Source organism: Rhinatrema bivittatum, chromosome 13 (assembly GCF_901001135.1).
Source record: "Rhinatrema bivittatum chromosome 13, aRhiBiv1.1, whole genome shotgun sequence".
NCBI classification, from domain to species: domain Eukaryota; kingdom Metazoa; phylum Chordata; class Amphibia; order Gymnophiona; family Rhinatrematidae; genus Rhinatrema; species Rhinatrema bivittatum.
The window spans coordinates 82744698-82766701 of record NC_042627.1 but is presented as its reverse complement, the minus strand read 5'-3'; the positions used below and the strand labels follow the sequence as shown (position 1 = coordinate 82766701).

General features: G+C 44.2%; 1 protein-coding gene across 6 annotated transcripts in view; it reads left to right on the top strand.

Annotated features, from left to right (window-relative positions):
• Positions 1–22004, top strand: part of CTDSPL2 (CTD small phosphatase like 2) — a 127558-nt gene that overhangs the window by 56507 nt on the left and 49047 nt on the right. For all 6 annotated transcript variants that reach the window (XM_029574686.1, XM_029574687.1, XM_029574684.1 and 3 more), the window contains 2 exons: positions 3601–3712; positions 4174–4260. In XM_029574686.1, the coding sequence (XP_029430546.1) occupies positions 3601–3712; positions 4174–4260 (199 nt within the window). The remainder of the gene's footprint in view (positions 1–3600; positions 3713–4173; positions 4261–22004) is intronic.

The window sequence follows — 22004 nt, the reverse complement described above, 5'->3', positions numbered from 1 at the left end:
AACGCGCAGCCAAACAGGGGCTAACAGTATGCTCGGCTGAGCGCACCGTTCTGTATTGGCCTGATAGTTTTTCTATCTTTTTTGAGATGAGGCAAACAGAACTGCACATAATACTCAAGGTGCAATAGCATCATAGATCAGAAGAGAGGCATAATAATATACACCTTTTTATTAATTCCTTTCCAAATTATTTCTAACAATGTTTGCTTTTTTGACCACTGCCACAATATATCCTTTTTTCTAGAGCCCAGCATCATGTACCAATAGTTATGATTGTTTTTCCCTATGTTCAGCACTTTGCACTTGTTCATATTAAATTTCTTCTGCCATTTACATACTCAGTTCCTTAGTTTAGCAAGATCTTTGTATAATTTCTCATAGTCCACTGTATTTTAACAACATTGAATAATTTTGTGTCATCTGCAGATTAGATCATCTCACTTGTGACTTCCTTTTCCAAATCATTTATGTAACTGTTAAACATACTGGTCCCAGTTCAGATCCCTCAGTTACTCCCTTATTTACCTTTCTCCATTGTGAAAACTGACCTTTTAGTTAAACTCTTTCCTATCTTTTAATTGATTACAAACTCTCAGCATGACATTGCCTCCTTTTCCATGACTTTGTAATTTCCTAAGGAGTCTCTCCTTATGTCAGTCGCCTTTTGAAAATCCAAATACACTATATCCACTGGCTTTCCCATATCTACATGTTTGCTTAAACCTTCAAAGAATTCTAATAATAGCTAGTAAGGCAAGATTTCACTTTACTAAATCCATATTGGCTGTTCCCCATTAAGCCAACTTGTACTATTTATCCTGTCACCAATGTCAGACTCTGTCCTCCTTAGTTTACCAGATCACCCCCTAGTATTACATTAGCTGCATTCCATTCTTACAGTGGCTGATTTTAATGATAAGTTACAGATTTCTAGTAACAGTTCTGCAATTTCATATTTGAGATTTTAGAACTCTGGGGTGAATACCATTCAGTCATAGTGATGTATTAATATTTAGCTTATCAAATTGCTGATTATATCTTCAGTTTTACAGTTATTTACTTTTTTCCTGTAAACCATCACCTTCATAATTGTTTCTGTCATATGTATCTTCCTGATATCCTCCTCAGTAAAAGTTGAAGCAGAGAGCTCATTTAGTTTTTCTTCTGTAGCCTTGTCCTCCTTGAGTGCCCTTTTTTCCCCCTGATTGTCTAGTAGTCCAATTGATACTGCGTCGTCAAGCAGGGTCAAATTAGCCACAACACATGGGTAACATAATGTGACAGCACTGAATGGACTCTTCTCTCTTAGTTCATAGAGCTTTTGCTCTACTGAGCATATCCTGGAGTTGCCTCATGAACCCCTCAGTCTTATTTTGTCCAAGCTCCTACACAGACCTTCTCTTTTTCTCTTTCTCACTAAAAGTAATACTTTTTGGTTTTTCTTCTAAAAACTCGATTGAATTGCCTCACTGCCTTGGCAGCCTCTCAACAGCAATTTTCAGGGCTACCAAAAAAAAAAAAAAAAAAGAAAAAACTTAGTGGTAAAATGAACTTCATGCCCTGCAAGTCGACCACACCCAGTGGCTTTAAAGACTGCATCTGTGGCCAGAAGATGTCTGCTTCCGATGGCCATGACATTTGGTATAAGTGTCTGGGGCCAGACCACAATGCAACTAACTGATACGATTGCAGCCAGATGTCACCGAGATCCCAGAAAAATAGGGCCTGGAAGATAGAAGACTTTACAGGTATACAGTCTAGACAAGACAAACATAAATGACAACAAGAATCCTATAAGAAATGTATTATGATAAATACAATTTAAAAGCATTTTCAAAAAAGTGCATTTTTAAACTTGGTTTGAATATGGTCAGAGAGGAAGCATGATACACCAGTTTAGGAACTCTAATCCAAGCATATGGCACAGCAAGTTGGTCAGCATGGAGGTGGAAGTTAATAGTGGAGGAGAAGGGCACAGATAAGAGCTACTTGCCCGATGAACAGAGTTCATGAGGAAGGATATAGGGAGATTCATAACATAGAAACATAGAAATGACGGCAGAAAAGGACCCAAATGGTCTAGCCAGTCTGCCCAGTAAGCTTATGGTAGTTTGTGCTGTGCCATGTAGATTACCCCATGCTTATGTTTCCCAGACCATAAAAGTCAGGGCCCTCGTTGATTGCTGTTTGAATCCAGTTCCCCATTATGCCTTGCTGTTGAAGCAGAGAGCAATGTTTGAGTTGCATCAAAGTAACAGTCTTATTGGATCTTACAATTCCACCTCTTCTCTCTCCATATCCCCCTGTCTCATTCTCAGACAACTTCCTTCCCGGTCAATATATTGCTCGTCCTTCCCATATACTGTTTCAACCCCTTTTCGTTTTACATCCAAGTTTTACTTCCTTGTTTAATGTAAAGTATCCAAGTTTTATTTCCTTGTTTAATGTAATGCAATTCTTTTGCAATGGTTATCGTATTATGTAAACCGAGGTGATTTGTAACTTGTTACATGAATATCGGTATATAAAATTGCTAAATATTGTTTATTGTCAAGCTAATTTTGTTTGTTCTTATTTGCCTGTGTTAGATCTCCCGGTCAATAAGCAATCCAATTACTATTATGTTTGTTTATGACAGATTAATATATTTATTTTATCTTATAATGTTTTTAATGACCATGTATGGTGAGCGATGGGAATTGCCCAGATCTTTTAGTGATTGGGGTTTTTATATGATGTTTTTAATTTGCATTTATTAAGTATTATGTTTTTAGATATATTTGATTATGTATTGGAATATGTGTATTTAGGATGTATATAGTTATATATTCCTGTATTTGACTATGTATGCTTGTAATATATTTGATTGCTTATTTTTTATTTTTTTTGTTTTAAACAGCATTGGGTGGTCCTTTGATATATAAACATTAGATTAGAATTTTCTTGCTGTCATGCTTTCTCTTTCTCTCCTGTTACACGGTGAGAAGGGTTGGGAAGTGTTGGCTGCCTAAGTTGGTGAAGCGAGAAGATAGGAGGGGGGAGGGGGGAGGAGAGAAAACACGTTATAAGATGGGGTCACCAGGGGTGATCCATGGTAGGGTGGATGGAGAGGAGGAGAGACAGCAGGATGGAGTAGAGAAGGAGGGATTGAAGGTGAGGGAAATGATCATAAGAAACAAACCATCTTTGAGAGGGTATTGAGTTTGAATTTAGGCAGCAGTGAGAGAGTGGGGGTAAGAAAAGGAGAAAATGGAATGAAAAAAATGGAAAAGGAGAAAAGCTAAAGTTAAAACAAAAATGATCCAGGCATACACGCAAGAGGTTTGAAAACCTCTTAAAAAAAATTTTGCAGTATTTGAATTAAAAGGTGGTATTTTTGTGCATCTTTAAGTAATGTAAAATGTATGCATGTATGCCACAATTACAACCAACTTTTTAAAAACTGCTACAGGAAAGTTTAATACCTGCCATATAGAGATTCTAATGTAATTGTAGGTGAGCCTACAGTTAAATCTATAATTTGCAAGAAATGATTTGTCCCTACTTAAACTTCCTGCAGCGGTACATGATTTTTGCTTTCTATTTCTTTTCTCTTACCAGTTATTATTTCATCAAGCACGTTCCGCCACTGACAGAAGAGCAACTCAATAGGAAGCCTGCACTTCCTCTGAAGACAAGAAGCACACCTGAGTTCTCCTTAGTGCTAGACCTGGTAGGACGCTGGGAGGGGAGGGTGGCATTAAAGGCTGGTTCTTTTCTTTTTATGGACAGCATATGTACCAGTACAGTCAGCCTTGCATTTCATGTATTACCTCACTAGAAGGGAAGAGAAGGCCTGTTGAGGGTTTTACCTCACTTGGAGGGAAAGGAAAAGTGTCTAAGGAACTTGCACCTTATACGGAAGGGAGGGGGTATCCAGATTTAGGCATAGATAACATAAGCCGTTGCCTAGGTTGCCAAATTTTGAAGGCACCAAATATCCAGGCCAGAGAGGTCAACTTCTGCTTGCTTTAGTGCCAGCAGAGCTTCAAACTGGCACCCACTGCCATGGCACTACCTATGGGCACCACAATCTTAGATCCGCCCCTGGCTTGGGGGAAAGCACATGTCAGGGAGAGGCTTCCTCATGTTGAGGACAAGAATCATTGTTTCTGAATGTGCTGTTCTTTGCAGGATGAAACGTTAGTTCATTGTAGTCTCAATGAACTTGAGGATGCTGCACTCACGTTTCCTGTCCTCTTCCAGGATGTCATTTACCAGGTAAGATATTAGTTTAGCAAAGTTACTTTTTCTTATGTGGTTCACTGTTCATAGTTGAAGGAATAAACAGTGTTTATGCAAAGAAAATATAATGTGTAGAATATGCTTGGATAGTAGATTATGCCTTACTGCCACAGTGGTGCTCTGACGTATAAGAATCTGAATAAGCAGTGATGTAAATAATCGTTTACATTTATACAAGTAAAATCTGCTTTACTCCATTACTGCCTTCATTGTGGAAATAGGAATATAGCGATTTTTTGCCTTGTTTATTCATAATTCTTGCTCTAAATCATTGGGCCTTCAGGCCCTGAACGAGACTCCTCATTGAGGCATTAGGAGGGAACAGTGCTCTCTGTATCTCTCCCTGCCCCCCACAGCATCATCACCAGCACAAGCCCCATAAGATGCACACCATAGACCTCACCATGTGCAATTCCAAACCCATGGGTACAGCAGCTCCCCATCAGGTAAAGAAATGCCTGTGTTAAATATTGTCTACCACTTTCATCATTCAAATTCACAAATGCTCTACCTCTTAAAGGAAAAGAGAAGCCATTTAAGTGTTTTGGCTGTGCTATCTCTTTCACCATTTAAATGTTATTTATTTTCAGGCTTAGTAAATAGAACCTAAGTTTGTATATGATGCAACAGAGGATGAAGTGGCTTGCCTAAGGTTACAAGAAGTGTTAGTGGGATTTGAGACTTGGTTTCTCTGGTTCTCAGGCCACTGCCTTAACCACTAAGCTACTCCTCCATTTCACACTGTTCTGATTGTGCTCACCTTTTCTCTCACCAAATGAGAAACCATTAAAAAAAAGTGTTCTATGCTTTCCCAGCAAATGAGAAACATTTAAGCACCCTAGCTGTGTTAACTCTCAAATCAAGTAAGAAACTGATGAAACCTTGAAATTCAATCATACAGACAGCTCAGTCCTATCTGAGAAAGGCCTTTCTGCATCCAATAAGGTCTCCTATTCAAAATTTAAAATGTTTGGCCCTCTGAACTCTGAGATCTCTGAGATCCCAGTGATAGGGAAGAGAGGAAATCATGAGTACCTCAGACTGCAGAAAAGAAAAATAAGAGCAATGAGAAACATTTGATCCTACTCTCTGATTCCTGTCTTTTAATCACAATGGAAAAAGGTAAACAGTGGAGTGCCTCAAGGATCTGTACTTGGACCGGTGCTTTTCAATATATTTATAAATGATCTGGAAAGAAATACGAAGAGTGAGATAATCAAATTTGCAGATGATACAAAATTGTTCAGAGTAGTTAAATCTCAAGCAGATTGTGATAAATTGCAGGAGGATCTTACGAAACTGAAAGATTGGGCTTCCAAATGGCAGATGAACTTTAACGTGGACAAGTGCAAGGTGTTGCATATAGGAAGAAATAACCCTTGCTGTAGTCACACAATGAGTTCTATCTCAGGAGTTACCACCTAGGAAAGAGATCTAGGCATCATAGTGGATAATACATTGAAATCTTCGGCTCAGTGTGCTGCGGCAGTCAAAAAAGCAAACAGAATGTTAGGAATTATTAGGAAGGGAATGGTTAATAAAACAGAAAATGTCATAATGCCTCTGTATCGCTCCATGGTGAGACCACACCTTGAATACTGTGTACAATTCTGGTCACCGCATCTCAAAAAAGATATAGTTGCGATGGAGAAGGTACAGAGAAGGGCAACCAAAATGATAAGGGGAATGGAACAGCTCCCCTATGAGGAAAGGCTGAAGAAGTTAGGACTTTTCAGCTTGGAGAAGAGACGACTGAGGGGGATATGATAGAGGTGTTTAAAATCATGAGAGGTCTTGAATGAGTAGATGTGAATCAGTTATTTGCTCTCTCAGATAATAGAAAGACCAGGGGGCACTCCATGAAGTTGGCAAGTAGCTCATTTAAAATAAATTGAAGAAAATTCTTTTTCACTCAGCGCATAGTTAAGCTCTGGAATTCATTGCCATAGGATGTGGTTACAGCAATTAGTGTAACTAGGTTTAAAAAAAGATTTGGATAAGTTCCTAGAGGAAAAATCCATAAACTGCTATTACGGTAATTTAATTAGCAATAGTAGCTTGTGATTTATCTAATGTTTGGGTACTTGCACATATTTAAGACTAATCATAGAAAATTCTTTTTCACTCGACGCAGTCACATTGATTTTGATTGGGGAAGCCGTGCTTCGGCAAGCCCCTTTAGCTCAGCATCGGCCAATCGGGCGGTGCACCCTCACTCCCCGACGCCACCGCATCACCGCTGTAAATTTTGATTACCGGCGCATAGGACACACTCCTTATTTTTCCCCTATTTTGAGGGGGAAAAAGTGCTTCCTATTCGCCGGCAAATTTGGTATTTTTTTTTAGAAGGACTAGAGGGCACTCTATGAAGTTAGTAAGTAGCACATTTAAAACTAATCGGAAAATTCTTTTTCATTCAATGCACAATTAAACTCTGGAATTTGTTGCCAGAGGATGTGGTTAGTACAGTTAGTGTAGCTGGGTTTAAAAAAAGGTTTGGAGAAGTCCATTACCTGCTATTAATCAAGTTTACTTAGGGAATAGCCACTGCTAGTACTGGCATCAGTAGCATGAGATAGACTTAGTGTTTGGGTAATTGCCAGGTTCTTATGGCCTGGATTGGCCACTGTTGGAAACAGGATGCTGGGCTTTATGGACCCTTGGTCTGACCCCGTATGGCATGTTCTTATGTTCTTAGCATGTAAAACCCCCAGTCCAAAATCCTCCGATGCAATGGGATCTCAATATATTTTTATCTCAACTGATGAAGCCTTCCTTTGAACCTTTCGAATCAGCTTCTCTAAAGTTTTTGACTTGGAAAGTGATTTTTCTCATTGCTAGAAGAGTCCTCAAACTCCAGGCTGTCAGCAGTTTTTTCTACAACAGAGTAGTTCTTTGAACTCACCCCAAGTTTCTACCAAAGGTAGTCTCAGCTTTCCATATCAATCAATCCTTTCTTTCCAAGGCCGTCCTTTTATGAAGGCGAGAAAGCCCTCCATACCTTGAACTACGAACGGCATATTGCAAGAGAGCTTTTCATGTCCTATGACCCTAACTAAGTGGGAATAATTGCTAAGCATACTTTATCTAATTGGTAAGGTGTGTACATTCATCACTGCTACCCTTAGCAGAATTACAAATCACAGACCTAGTTAAAACTCATGTGTGAGCTATGACGTCCTCTGTCACTCACCTTTGCGAAGTGACCTATGAGGATATGCAAAGCTGCAACATAGTCTTCATTTCATACCTTCACGTCCCTTTACTGTCTTAATATCTCAAAGACTGACAGTAAATTTGGACAAGCAGTTTTACACAATCTATTCTCATGGTGGTCCACTCTTAATGGTCGAGCCCGGGTTGCTTACTAAGTAAACACTCTGCTGCAACCCTCAGCTTTGGACTCCCCACGTATAATAATTAATTCAGCCTGCTTATCAACAGAAAAAGTAAGTTTGCTTATCATAAACACTGTTTTCCATACATAACATAAATTAGCCATGTAATACCCACCCGCCTCCCTGGAGAATTGACTACATGCTTAGATTTAGCTCTGATACGGACTGAGGAGGCTCATGAGGCAACGCCTGCGTGGGAATTCCTGCACATGCTCGGTAAATCTCAAAGCTCTACTATCTAGGATATACAAGTCCTTTCGGTGCCACCAGATGACATCACCCGCATGTAATAGCTAATTCTTCCTGCTATCTACGGACAACACCATTTATAGTAAGCAAATTTGTTCTACTTGCTAACTTCAAAGCTTGTCCCCTAGTTTTTGTATTTGAGAGAATAAATAACCGATTCACATTTACCCATGCTATTCCACTCATGATTTTATAACCTTCTTCATTTTCCCCTCAGCCATCTCTTCTCCAAGCATGACAGCCCTAACCTCTTTAGCCTTTCCTCATAGGAAAGCCGTTCCATGCCCTTTATCATTTTTTTCTCCCTTCTCTATACCTTTTCCAGTTCAGCTATATCTTTTTTGAGATGCGGCAACCACAATTGCACACAGTACTCTAGGTGCGATCTCACCATGGAGCAATGCAGAGGCATTATGACATTCTCCATTACTTTCCTAATAATTCCTAACATTCTGTTTGCTTTTTTTGTCTGCCACCACACACTGAGCTGAGGATTTCGAAGTATTGTCCACGATAAGAACATAAGAAATTGCCATACTTGGTCAGACCATCAAGCCCAGCATCCTGTTTCCAACAGTGGCCAATCCAGGCTACAAATACCCAAATCCTTTTCCTAATATCATGTAACTACAGTATGGCTTACTTTTCCCTATGTACATCAGTTTGCACTTGTCCACATTAACTTTCATCTGCCATTTTTTTTTTTTTTTTTTTTGAATTTGACAATTTTTATTCCATTCATAATGCAGACATATAACTCATAACCAGAACTAGGAACATTTGCAAACCCAGCAATACTGCAACCCCTCCCCCCCCCCTCCCCCCCAAAGAGTGTCATATAAATTCAAACAAGCAAACAAATCATCCCTAAAGTAAGAAACGCATACATGGAAGAGGTGATAAGATAGAAAAAACAGCAAGGAGCATCATCAGACTAATGTACTCAAAAACAGATGGTGAAATATGCAAACGTTGAATAAATGCACAGAAAGGTATACATAAGCATATCAATAAGGCCTTCACACTGGAAGGCTATATAACCAACAAATGAGGAGTTACTGCGCCAGACCTAAGGAGTCAATAAAGGGTTTCCAGGAAGCCAAAAAAGCAGGGAGACGATTATGTCTCGATGCCGTCAGGTGTTCCAGGCGGTAATATGAGTAAAGCTTGCTCTCTATTTCCCGCAGCGAGGAAAGAACCGCAGATTTCCAATGATAGGCTATAAGGGTACGTGCTGCAATAAATAATTGAACACAAAACCTCTGAAACTTCCTGGGTATAGTATCCGGTAAAATGTGTAACAAAGCCACCGTGGCCGCAGGAGCGATATCAATCTCTAAGAGCTTGCTCAGCCAGGTGAAAATTTCTGTCCACAAGGGGCTGAGGCTGGGGCACGCCCACCAGATATGTAAATAAGTGCCAACAGCGCCGCAGTTACGCCAGCACGTCGGACCTAAATCAGGGTAGAATTTATGCAGCTTGTCAGGGGTGAGATACCACCGATATATGATTTTAAAACAATTCTCCTGAAGTCTGGCGGAGATCGAGCAGCGCCTGGCCTGTTTCAGAACGTTCCCCCACACTCGTGGCCCCAGCTGAACCTCCAAATCCGTTTCCCAGCATCTGATAAATGTGCACTGTTCTAGGCCCTGTTGAAAAAATAGCTGGTACAGTTTAGATATAGAGCCTCGGAGGATGTCACTATAAGAAAAGTAGGATTCAAACAGAGAGCGGCCCGGCCTGAGCGCGCCCAGCCGCTGCAGGGAACGTATAAAATGTAGTATTTGTGTATGGGCTAAAGGGTGCAAAGGGGGGAGAGCGTATTTAAGCGCTAATTGCTCTACGGATAAAGGGTCCCCTTGAGAAAGGAAATGACCTATAGTGAATATGCCCTTGGCTCGCCATAGTTGAAATAGGGAGGAGGAATGTCCTGGACTGAAACGCTGCGTATGGGCTAAGGATGACTGATAAAAATACTTAAAGTCCCCCACCAACAACCGGTGTGTCTGTCCCCAAATGCGCAACGTGGTCCCAAGAGACCAGGGCACACAACGGAGCGGCCACCAATCGGCCCTAGGTAGCCAGAACAGAGCCGACAGCGCCATAGAACCCACCATATCCTGTTCCAATTGAACCCACTGCTTAGGATGCAGAGTACGGTTAACATCCAAAACAGCCTTAAGTTGAGCAGCCTGGTAATATCGCAGAAGGTTCGGTACGCCCTGCCCCCCTTGTTGCTTGGGTAAATATAAGAGGGCTCTCGGGAGTCGAGGCGGCCTCCGGCGCCAGATAAAATCAAAAATTTTGCGCTGCCATCTGCGGATGAGAGGAGTAGGGAGATACACAGGCAAAGATGTAAATAAGTACAAAAATTTGGGTAGTATATTCATTTTAACAATAGCAATTCTTCCCAGCCAGGAGTATGGGCCTCTATTCCACCTGCTCATATCAATGGTAACTGTATCGTCCAGCAATTGATAATTCAATCTATACAAGTCAGTGAGTTGAGAAGAAATACGCACTCCCAAATATTTGATGTAAGCACGCGCCCACTTAAATGGAAACCCGTCCTTAATCTTCTGCACCATCCCAGGTGGCAAATTAATATTGAGTAACTCTGATTTGTCAAGATTTACTTTTAATCTGGAAACAGCACTAAACCTATCCAATTCACGCCGCACACCCGCAAGGGAGGATAATGGGTCGGTCAAGATCAATAACACATCGTCGGCAAATAAGGATAGCTTATACCGAGTCTCCCGCAGCTCCACCCCGTGAATATCCATAGAGTTGCGGATGTTAATGGTAAGGGGTTCCAAATAGAGAGCGAATAGAAGGGGTGAAAGCGGGCAGCCCTGCCGGGTACCCCTGCCAATCCCAAAGGCCTTCCCATAACCACCGTTCACCTTGACCCTTGCTCTGGGGTCAGTATACAATTTTTGGAGCCATTGAATGAAAAAGGGACCGAAGGCCATACGTTGCAAAGTCTGGAATAAAAAGGGCCAGTGGACGAGATCAAATGCCTTTTCTGCGTCCAGTGAGAGCAAGACGGCCGGGATATTCTCTGTTTGCACCCACCACAGTAAGTCAAGTACTTTACGGATGTTATCCGCCGCCATGCGGTGGGGAACAAATCCCACTTGGTCATTACGTACAAGTGAAGGTAGGCATGTATTGAGCCTAAGCGCCAGGATTCGAGCTAAAATCTTAAGGTCCACATTAATAAGTGATATGGGCCGATAAGAGGCACATAGCGTAGGGTCTCGGCCCGGCTTAGCCAGCACCGAAATGCCCGCAACATTCGCTTGTGGGGAGATAGACCCATTAGTACGTAAGCTATTAAAGAACTGCGTTAGGGGTTCGGCGAGACTATTGGCGCACCGCTTGTAATAAACGCCTGATAGGCCGTCTAACCCAGGGGCCTTGCCTGGTTTAAGGGTTTTAATGACAGCTAATACCTCTTCTGTCGTAATAGGAGCCTCCAGAGTTTGCTGTTGTCCAGGGGTAAGACTAGGCAAAGCCACCGCTTGCAAATACTCCAAAATACCATCAGGGCCAATAGCAGCGTCCGTAGAGTACAGGCGCTCATAAAAGCCCGAAAATGCTGCCCTAAGGTCGTGAGAGGCCGTCAGCATCTCTCCCCTGGCGGATTTAATTTTAGGGATATTATTATGCGCCAATCTGGCTTTCAAGCTACGAGCCAACAGGCGCCCCGCCTTGTCTCCGCCCTCATAGTAGGCCTGTTTTGTAATCTCTAGAGCATGAAGCAAGTGGGCGTTGTCCAAATTATAAAGTTCCGTTTTTACTGCCAGTAATTTCCGATAACAGCGAGGGGAGAGAGTGTGCATGTGTTCCTTAGAGAGGACCTCCAGCTTATGCATGAGGGCCTCTCGCTCCTGCTGCCTAAGACGCTTACACGCTGCCGCCCTAGAAATCAACAACCCCCTAGCGTAAGCCTTGGAACAATCCCACACCGTACCCGGGTTGACATCAGGGGTAGCATTCAGTTTAAAGTATTCAAGGAGTTGAGGTTCCAGCCTCTGAACGAAGGCTGCATCCTGTAAAAGGGATTCATTCAATCTCCAAAAGGTTTCCCCTCTGTCCCCGTCACTCACATCCACCTCTAGGAGGATTGGAGCATGGTCAGACCATGAAATGGCGTCAATATCCACCTTGCGTACGCTATTGCCCAATTGTCTATCCACTAAAAAATAATCAATGCGGGAATAGCTATTGTGTGGAGTCGAAAAAAAGGTATATGATCGAGAATGGGGGAATCTGGCCCGCCAAATATCGGTGAGAGACCAGTCTTCAATAAGGGTCTGTAGTTGCTTGCGCAAGGTACTGGGCGTGGTGGACTTGGTAGACGAGTTATCTAGGCTCTGATTTAGGGATACATTAAAATCTCCACCCAGTACAAGGGTTCCCTCTGCATGTTTTAAGAGCAAGTTGTGGATGGTAGCCAGAAAAACCCCACAATCCTTATTGGGGGCATAGAGGGAGAGTAATGAATATAACTGGGATCCCATCTTTATCTTTAGCAAGAGATAACGTCCCCCGGGATCCGCAACATGGGAAACATATTCATACACGAGAGAGGCAGCCAGCAGGATGCCCGCTCCAGTATATTTAGCCCCACTACCACAACCGGCATGGTACACATGCGGATAGGATTTACATTCCAGTAGGCGACTATGCCTTGGTTTGAGATGCGTTTCTTGCACATATACTATATCAGCTTTTTGGCTTTGTAACTCTTTCTGAAAAAGATAACGCTTTCGAAAAGAATTTAACCCCTTGACATTAAGGGAAATAATTCGAACCATAATGGGCGTCAAAGGGACACCACCTGCTATGAAACGAACAGTATCCTGTCATTATGATACTTAGAGATACTAGTGTGCTTCCCCGTCCTTGCGTGGACCAAAATAAGGGATGTATCAAACGCTGGGACAAAAACAAAAGACACTCATTCCCAAGTGGGTGTAACATCAAAAGGGACCGCAGTTCCTGTCGGATCCCAACCCTGGGGGTAACAGAAAGCAGCGCCCGTAGCCAACATGAGGCCCCCCCACCCAAAGCCCTCCCCTGAGAAAACATATCGCTGTATAAATTGATAGTAAAGAATTATACCATAGAGCCAGTTAGCTCACCAGGAATGATACACACTGGGTTTAACACCCGGGTGACCAGAGACACCAGAAAGGAAACCAAACGATGAATGCAACATATGAGTTAGCATAGCAATAGCTGACCAAACACCACAGCCAAGTGCCCTGAATAAGCACATTAAGTCTCAGCCCTTATCAGCTGTGTGGATGGCGGTCGAAGTAGGTTGCCTCCGAAGTCGTCCCTTGCCTGTCCCCGGCCGTCTCCAGCGTGGCGTGGCATCAATATTCGGTTTTTTGCTGGTGGGCCCCTCAATGGCGAAAGTGAACTCCAGCCCGGCCTCTTTGAATGCCTGCGCAGCTTCCGGTAAGGAACGCATTTTGTAGGTAATCCCATTATGCTGAAACTGCAACGCAAATGGAAAAGTCCAACGATATTTAATCCCCGTCTGGCAGAGAACTGCAGTAGCGTCCCGAAGCTGGTAGCGTCTCTGAAGCGTGGAAGGCGCCAAATCATTAAAAAAGGTGACGGTTAGACCCTGCCAGGTCCAATCAGCATGGGCACGAGCCAGGGACATTATTTCTTCCTTTTGTTTAAAATTGAGGAATTTAAGTATGATGTCTCTGGGCTGATTATCCCTCCGTTGCCCTAAAGCACGATGGGCCCGCTCCAGCACAATAACCGGTTCTGGCTGTATGTCCCCCGCTGCGACCATGTGGTCCTGAAGTAAAGCCTTGCAAATGGCCGCCGCCGTCTGTTCGCTGTCTTTATAGATCTCAGATTCGGGAACACCACGTATGCGGAGGTTAGAGCGGCGTGACCGGTTCTCTAAGTCCTCTATTTTTTCCGCCATCGCATCCACCTGTAGTGATAGTTGTTTGGAGGAGTCAGATATGGCGTCGATATGTGCACTCTGATGGTCGGCCCTCGTGTCTAAATCGTCCACCCGACGGCCCATAGTATTGAGATCTTCACGGATCTCTGCCATGCTTGCTTGAAGGTCTGCCTTGTAAGACTTAAGATCCGTCCGAATTTCACAAAACCAGGACCGGATCTCTGACCTGGTGGGGATATCAGGGTGTAGGCCACTCGCAGCGAGTTCACCCACCGCCGCAGGCTCAACTTCCGGGACGGCCATGCTATGTGCGACACTCCGATGCTTGAGGCCCTGCACATCGTCATCAGAAGGAGATTCGTCCTGCAATTTGCTAAAGGCAAACTGTTGCAAGTCCGCCGTTTTTTTCCTCGCCGCCATGCCGATCAAGGTACCAGCGTCTTAAAATGTATTGGTGAGCCAAAAAGACCCGGTATTTATAGAAATGAAACATAGAAACATAGAAATGACGGCAGAAGAAGACCAAACGGCCCATCCAGTCTGCCCAGCAAGCTTCACATTTTTTTCTCATACTTATCTGTTTCTCTTAGCTCTTTGGTTCTATTTCCCTTCCACCCCCACCATTAATGTAGAGAGCAGTGATGGAGCTGCGAAAGTATAAGCAAATAAAGAGCTTTGGGGAGGGAGCTCAGCCTCTATGCGACCATCTGCTAGCGCTGCTCAATAGCGCCCCTTCATCTGCCATTTTGATGCCCAAGCTACCAGACTTGCAAGGTCTTCCTGCAATTTCTCACAATCTGCTTGTGATTTCACTACTCGGAATAATTTTGCCTTCTGCAAATTTGATCACCTCACTTGTCATTTCTATTTCCAGATCACTTATAAATATTTTGAAAAGCACCGGTTCCAGTACAGATTCTTGAGGCTCTTCACTGAGAAAATTGACCATTTATTCCTACTCTCTGTTTCCTGTCTTTTAACCAATTTGCAATCCTCAGTAGGACATTGCCTCCTATCCCATGACTTTTTATTTTTCTCAAGAGTCTCTCATGGGAGACTTTTCAAATGCTTTCTGAAAATCCAAATACACTATTTCCACTGGATCATGTTTTTTCACATGTTCATTAACACCTTCAGAAAAAATGTAGAAGATTGGTGAGACAAGACTTCCCTTGTATAAATCTATGCTGGCTGTGTTCCATTAAGCCATGCCTTTTTATATGTTCTGTGATTTTATTCTTTAAAACAATTTCTGATTTTTCCTGGCACTGAAGTCAGACTCGCTGATCTCTAATTTCCCGGATCACCCCGGAGCCCTTTCTAAAGATAGGCGTCACATTGGCCACCCTCCAGTTTTCATGTACAATAGACTATTTTAATGATAGGTTGCAATTTACTAGTAATAGTTCTTTGAGTTCTTTCAGAACTCTGGAGTGTAAATCATCTGATCCAAGCAATTTGCTACTCTTTAGTTTGTCATTCTGCCCTATTATATCATCCAGGTTCACCATGATTTGTTTCAGTTCTTCTGAATCATTACTATTAAATAATATTTCATGCACAGATATCTCCACAACAACCTCTTTAGTAAGCACCTAACAAGGAATTCATTTAGTCTTTCCGCTATGGCCTTGTCTTCCCTAAGTGCACCTTTAATCCCTTGATCATCTAACAGTCCAGCTGTCTTTCTCTCAGGCTTCCTGCTACAGATATGCTTAAAAACGATTTTGAGTTTTTGTCTCAACATCCAGCTTCTTTTGAAATTCTCTCTTAGCATTTCTTATCAGTGTTTTATTTCTAACTTGCCAGTGCTTATGCTTTTTTCCTATTTTCTTTAGATGAATCCTTTTCTTTAGATGGATCCTTTTCCCAATTTTTGAAAGATGTTCTTTTGGTTGGAATAGCCTTTTTCACCTCATCATTTAATCATGCCAGCTATCATTTGGCTTTCTGCCATTTCAAATCTATGGACTGACTACATCTGGTCTGGGCTTCCAGGATGATATTTTTAAACAGTGTCCATCCCTGATGTACTCTTTACCTTTGTAGCTGCACTTTTCCATTTCTGTTCCATCCCATGTACAAGCTGATGCTGCTCCGGGAATGGGAGTCCCCGGAGGCGGGACGCCGAGTAGGTAGGGCTATGGACAAGCTCTACCCCCTTCCTGAGGACTGCTTGAATATGCTTTAGATGCCTAAGGTGGATTCCTCCGTCTCTGCAGTTACCAAGCACACCACCATAACGGCCTTGAAGGACATTCAGGACCGTAAGTTGGAATTTTATTTAAAGCACATCTTTGAATAAAAAAAAAAAAAAAAAAGCACATCTTTGAATTTTTGTCCCTCGGTGTTCGAGCGACAATCTGCAGCAGTCTCATGCAGTGGGCAAGCCTCAGATGGGTTCAGCAATTGCTCAGCACCCAAGTCTTCCTGTCTGCAGAGGCGGAGCAGGCAGATCGGCTAGAGGGCGCCATTGCGTATGGGACTGATGCCCTTTACGATCTTTTGAGAGTTCAAGCCAGAGCTATGGTCTCTGCTGTTTCGGCCAAGCGTCTCCTCTGGCTGAGGAATTGGTCTGCAGACGCTTCTTCTAAGGCGCAGTTGGGCACTCTCTCCTTCAAGGGTCAGTTGCTTTTTGGGGAGGACCTAGAGCAGCTTATTAAATCTCTGGGTGAAAATAAGGTTCACAAGCTGCCGGAGGACCGCCTGAAAAAGTCTAAGGTTTTCTTTCCCTCCGCACTCGCTTCAGAGGTCAACGTAGATATAACGCCAGAGCACGGGGCTCCTTTCCGAGAGGCAATGCTTCCAGATCCCAATCCTGGTCTCATTCCTTTCGGGGACGTCGACCCTTCCGGGATAGTAGCCAGCCACACTCAGCCACAAAGTCCTCCCCCCACTGAAATACGGCCGGCCCATTCCTCTGCTCTAAACTTAGGTGGACGGCTGTCCTGTTTCTCGAGGAATGGGCCAAGATAACAATGGATCAGTGGGTCCTAGAGGTAATAGAAAAAGGCTACGTGTTAGAATTTGCTCGAGATCTGCCGGACCTTCAGCTAATCTCCCCCTGCGGAAGTCGGAAGAGACCTGCGGTCGATCAGACCCTGAGCAGACTACTGGAGCTGGGTGCCATAGTCCCAGTCCCGCTGGAGGAGCAGGGGTCCAGCCAATATTCCATCTACTTCGTTGTACCCAAAAAAGAAGGCTCCTTTCATCTGATTTTGGACCTCAAGGTTCCCCATTTTCGAATGGAGACCCTGAGGGCATTAATGAGGCGGTTCGCTCAGGAGAATTCCTGGCATTGCTCGACCTCAAGGAGGCCTACTTACACATTCCGATTCGCTGCGACCATCAAAGGTACCTTCAGTTCGAGATCCTGGGCCAACATTTTCAGTTTCGAGCGCTCCCATTCGGTCTTGCCATGGCGCCACGCACGTTCACCAAAGTCATGGTTGTAGTGACGGTCTCCCTTCATCGAGACGGAGTGCTGGTCCACCCTTATCTGGACGATTGGCTCATCCGGGCTAAATCGGAGTCTCTCTGCAAGCTGGCAGTCAGCAGGGTCCTGACAGTTCTGACCTCCCTGGGGTGGATAATCAACTTTCCCAAGAGCAAGCTTCAGCCTTCCCAGACCCTGGAATTCTTGGGGGCGCGATTCGACACTCGAGTCGGCAAGGTTTTCCTTCCAGACACGCGGGCGCTCAAACTCAGGGGCCAAGTGCACAACTTTCTCTCGCTTGCCCTGCCCACAGCCTGGGAGTATCTCCAGGTTTTGGGGTCCATGGCCTCCACTATCGATCTGGTTCCTTGGGCTTTTGCGCATATGCGTCCGTTAGAGAGAGCTTTGCTGTCCCGCTGGAAGCCGATGTCAGAGCAGTTTTGGATGTCTCTACCGCTATCCGAGTCTACCGTCGCTGAGCTACAATGGTGGCTCTTGCCTGCACACCTCCTGAAGGGGGTGTCCTTTCAGATGCCACAGTGGATCGTTGTCACGACGGATGCCAGTCTCTCTGGCTGGGGAGCGGTATGCCAGTCCCCAGTTCAATCCCGCTGGCACATTAATCGATTGGAAGCTCGGGCAGTACGCCTGGCTCTCAAAGTCTTCCTCCCCTTACTCCGTCGCAAGGCAGTGCGGGTTCTCTCAGACAACTCCACCACGGTGGCCTACATCAATCAACAGGGAGGCACCAGGAGTCGCCTGGTGGCTCTGGAAGCCAGCAAGCTCTTCAGTTGGGCGGAGCGCCACCTAGAGTGCCTAGCAGCGTCCCACATCACAGGGAAAGAGAATGTTCAAGCCAATTTCTTCAGTCGCCAGCGGTTAGAAATCATCGGTGCAGTGTGCTGCGGCAGTCAAAAAAGCAAACAGAATGTTGGGAATTATTAGAAAAGGAATGATGAATAAAACGGAAAATGTCATAATGCCTCTGTATCGCTCCATGGTGAGACCGCACCTTGAATACTGTGTACAATTCTGGTCACCGCATCTCAAAAAAGATATAATTGCGATGGAGAAGGTACAGAGAAGGGCTACCAAAATAAGGGGAATGGAACAACTCCCCTATGAGGAAAGACTAAAGAGGTTAGGACTTTTCAGCTTGGAGAAGAGACGACTGAGGGGGGATATGATAGAGGTGTTTAAAATCATGAGAGGTCTAGAACGGGTAGATGTGGATCGGTTATTTACTCTTTCGGATAGTAGAAAGACTAGGGGGCACTCCATGAAGTTAGCATGGGGCACATTTAAAACTAATCGGAGAAAGTTCTTTTTTACTCAATGCACAATTAAACCCTGGAATTTGTTGCCAGAGAATGTGGTTCGTGCAGTTAGTATAGCTGTGTTTAAAAAAGGATTGGATAAGTTCTTGGAGGAGAAGTCCATTACCTGCTATTAAGTTCACTTAGAGAATAGCCACTGCCATTAGCAATGGTTACATGGAATAGACTTAGTTTTTGGGTACTTGCCAGGTTCTTGTGGCCTGGATTGGCCACTGTTGGAAACAGGATGCTGGGCTTGATGGACCCTTGGTCTGACCCAGTATGGCATTTTCTTATGTTCTTATGTTCTTATGATGTGTGGGAGTTATCAGACAAGGCGATGAATCTGATTGTCCACAGGTGGGGTCCTCCACTCCTGGATCTGATGGCAACATTGAAGAATGCGAAAGCGTCCTGGTTCTTCAGCCGCAGGAGGGAACATTGCGCGGAAGGAGTGGATGCGCTGGCCCTCAGACATTCTCCTATACGTGTTCCCTCCTTGGCCACTGGTGGACAAAGTGCTCAGAAGAATCGAGCTCCATCAGGGTCCTGTCATTCTAGTGGCTCCGGAGTGGCCTCGCAGACCATGGTTCGCGGATCTGGTAAAACTCGTAACGGACGGCCCTCTCCGCCTCGGTCATCTCCCCCACCTTCTTCTGCAGAGTCCCGTATTTTTCGATCAGGCGGATCGCTTCTGTCTAGCGGCCTGGCATTTGAACGGCGGAGGTTGATAAAGACGGGATATAAGGAAGAAGTTATATCCACTCTTTTGAGAGCCCGAAAACCGGCTACCTCTCTCACTTATGTCCGGGTATGGAAGGTGCTCGAGACTGCGTGTGCCGCTTCGGGAGTCTCGGCCGTAAGGCCCCGGTTTCCCAGGTCCTTTCCTTCTTCCAGAACGGTCTCTCTAAGGGTTTGTCTTTCAGTTCCTTGCGGGTGCAGGTCTCTGCTCTGGGCTCCCTCCTAGGCAACATTGACGGTTACTCCATAGTGGCGCATCCGGATGTCGTTCGCTTCCTTAAGGGGGACAAACATTTGAAGCCGCCGGTATAGGCTACTTGTCCTTCATGGAGTCTTAACTTAGTCCTGTGGGTTCTCTGCGAAGCTCCATTCGAGTCGCTGCGAAGAGCTACTCTTAAGGATTTGACCCTCAAAACTGTCTTCCTGGTCTCCATTTGTTCGGCCAGAAGAGTTTCTGAGCTTCAAGCTTTGTCGTGTAGGGAACCTTTTCTACGTTTCTCTGGTTCAGGGGTGTCGTTCAAGACGATACCTTCCTTCTTGCCAAAGGTAGTGTCTTCTTTCCTCGTCAGTCAGTAGAACTCTCGGCTTTTTCGTCTAAAGATATTGCAAGCACTCCGGAGGCTGATCTGCATCTCCTGGATGTGAAGCGGGTGTTACTCCGGTACCTCCAGGTTACGAATGAGTTCCGGGTCTCGGATCACCTGTTTGTCCTCTGGAGTGGCTCAAATAAGGGAAACAAGGCTTCAAAGACCACTATTGCACGGTGGCTAAAGGAAGCTATCGCGTCAGCCTATATTTGTAAGAGTCGACCGGATCCGGAAGGCCTAAAGGCCCACTCCTTACGTTCTCAAGCCACTTCTTGGGCGGAGAGTCAATCAGTCTCTCCGCAAGAAATATGTAGGGCAGCCACTTGGAAATCTCTGCATACTTTTGCTCGTCGTTACCGGCTGGACGTACAGGCTCCAGTTTGTGGCTCCTTTGGGCAGCAGGTTCTTCGAGCGGTACTGTCTCGGTCCCACCCTGTTTAGGGAAGCTTTGGTACATCCCACCGTCTGGACTGATCCGGGTACGTACAGGGAAAGGAAAATTGGTTCTTACTTGCTAATTTTCGTTCCTGTAGTACCACAGATCAGTCCAAACGCCCTCCCGTGCTAGATCTGCTCCGCTCGAAGTTCTTTATTCCTTTACAGGTTCTGGATCTCTGGATTATCTCTTACTATTATTAAAGGCACCGGAAGCATCTCACAGATGATAATGTGAATAAATCTTTATGCAAGAGCGTTGTTCATACAGAATTCTTTCAATTGTTCTGTTGTTCTATTATTCCATGTTTTCAATTTATCAGTTTTCTTTTTACTTGCTTGATCTTTGGGGAGTTATATCTGCTTTGAAAGTACTTTATACTGAAGGGATGCAGGGTAGGCTCTATCCTGATATGAGATACCCTTACAGTTTTGGTCTGTCTCCATCTGCTGGACAGGAGGCTCAACCCTCAGTCTGGACTGATCCGTGGTACTACAGGAACAAAAATTAGCAAGTAAGAACCAATTTTCCTTTAATTTTTTCCTCTTTTCCTCATTTTATCAAAGCCTCCCTTTTGAAAATTAAATGCTAGCGCAGTAGATTTACTTAATTTCCTCCCTCCAGTCAATAACTCAAATTTGATCAAATTATGATCACTGTTGCTAAGTGGGGCTCCACTAGAATTACCTCTCACATCAAATACTGCATTCCACTAAGAATTAGGTCTAAAATGGCTCTCCCTCTTGTGGTTCCTGGACCAGCTGCTCAATGAAGCAGTCATTTATTTCATCTGGAAACTTTACCTCCCTAGCAAGTCTTGATATTACATTAGCCTAGTCAATATTGGGGTAATTGAAATCTCCCATTATTACTGTGCTGCCAATTGTGTTAGCTTCTCTAATTTCCATTAGCATTTCATCATCCATCTGTTCATTTTGGCCAGGCAAACAGTAGATACCACCACTGCTTTACTCTTCCCCATCACACATGCAATTTCCAACCCTAAAGATTCTACTGTGCATTGTCTCCTGCAGGATATTTATCCTGTTGGATTCTGTGCCATCCCCCTCCCCCAAGTTGATCCACCCTCTTATTGCGATATAATTCCTGCCTTGAATTCACAGCAGGTTCCATGCATGGAGCCACATTCCTTCTGCGACCTTACTGTGGTCCTTAGCTTACAGCCACTTTCTTGCTATGACAGCAGTCCAGTTCCAGCTGTCACAGCGCTCTTGAAATCAATTACAAGCACCATGTTTAAAAATACAGGAAAAAGCCAGTTCTCTTAAAACAGATGATATTTTCAAACACATCACCTCCCTGTGTTAACCAATTAAAGGTTCTTTAAATGTAACTTATCATCCTGCTGCACAGGTTTACACTGCCTACGTGCAGATGGAGACAGAGGACACACTTTTACAGTAACTTGGTCACTAGCATATATGGTGGTGCAGCTTGGACCGAAGCCAATATTCTGTCTGCAGCAGATGGTATCAGTTCTGGACAGCTCTGGTCTGTTCATCTGTCTCCCAGGTTACCTGCAGACTAGTTTAGAGGGGGGGTAGCAAGGTAGCGCAAAAGTGGTTTTCTTGTCTCCTGGGGAGTTGGTTTTG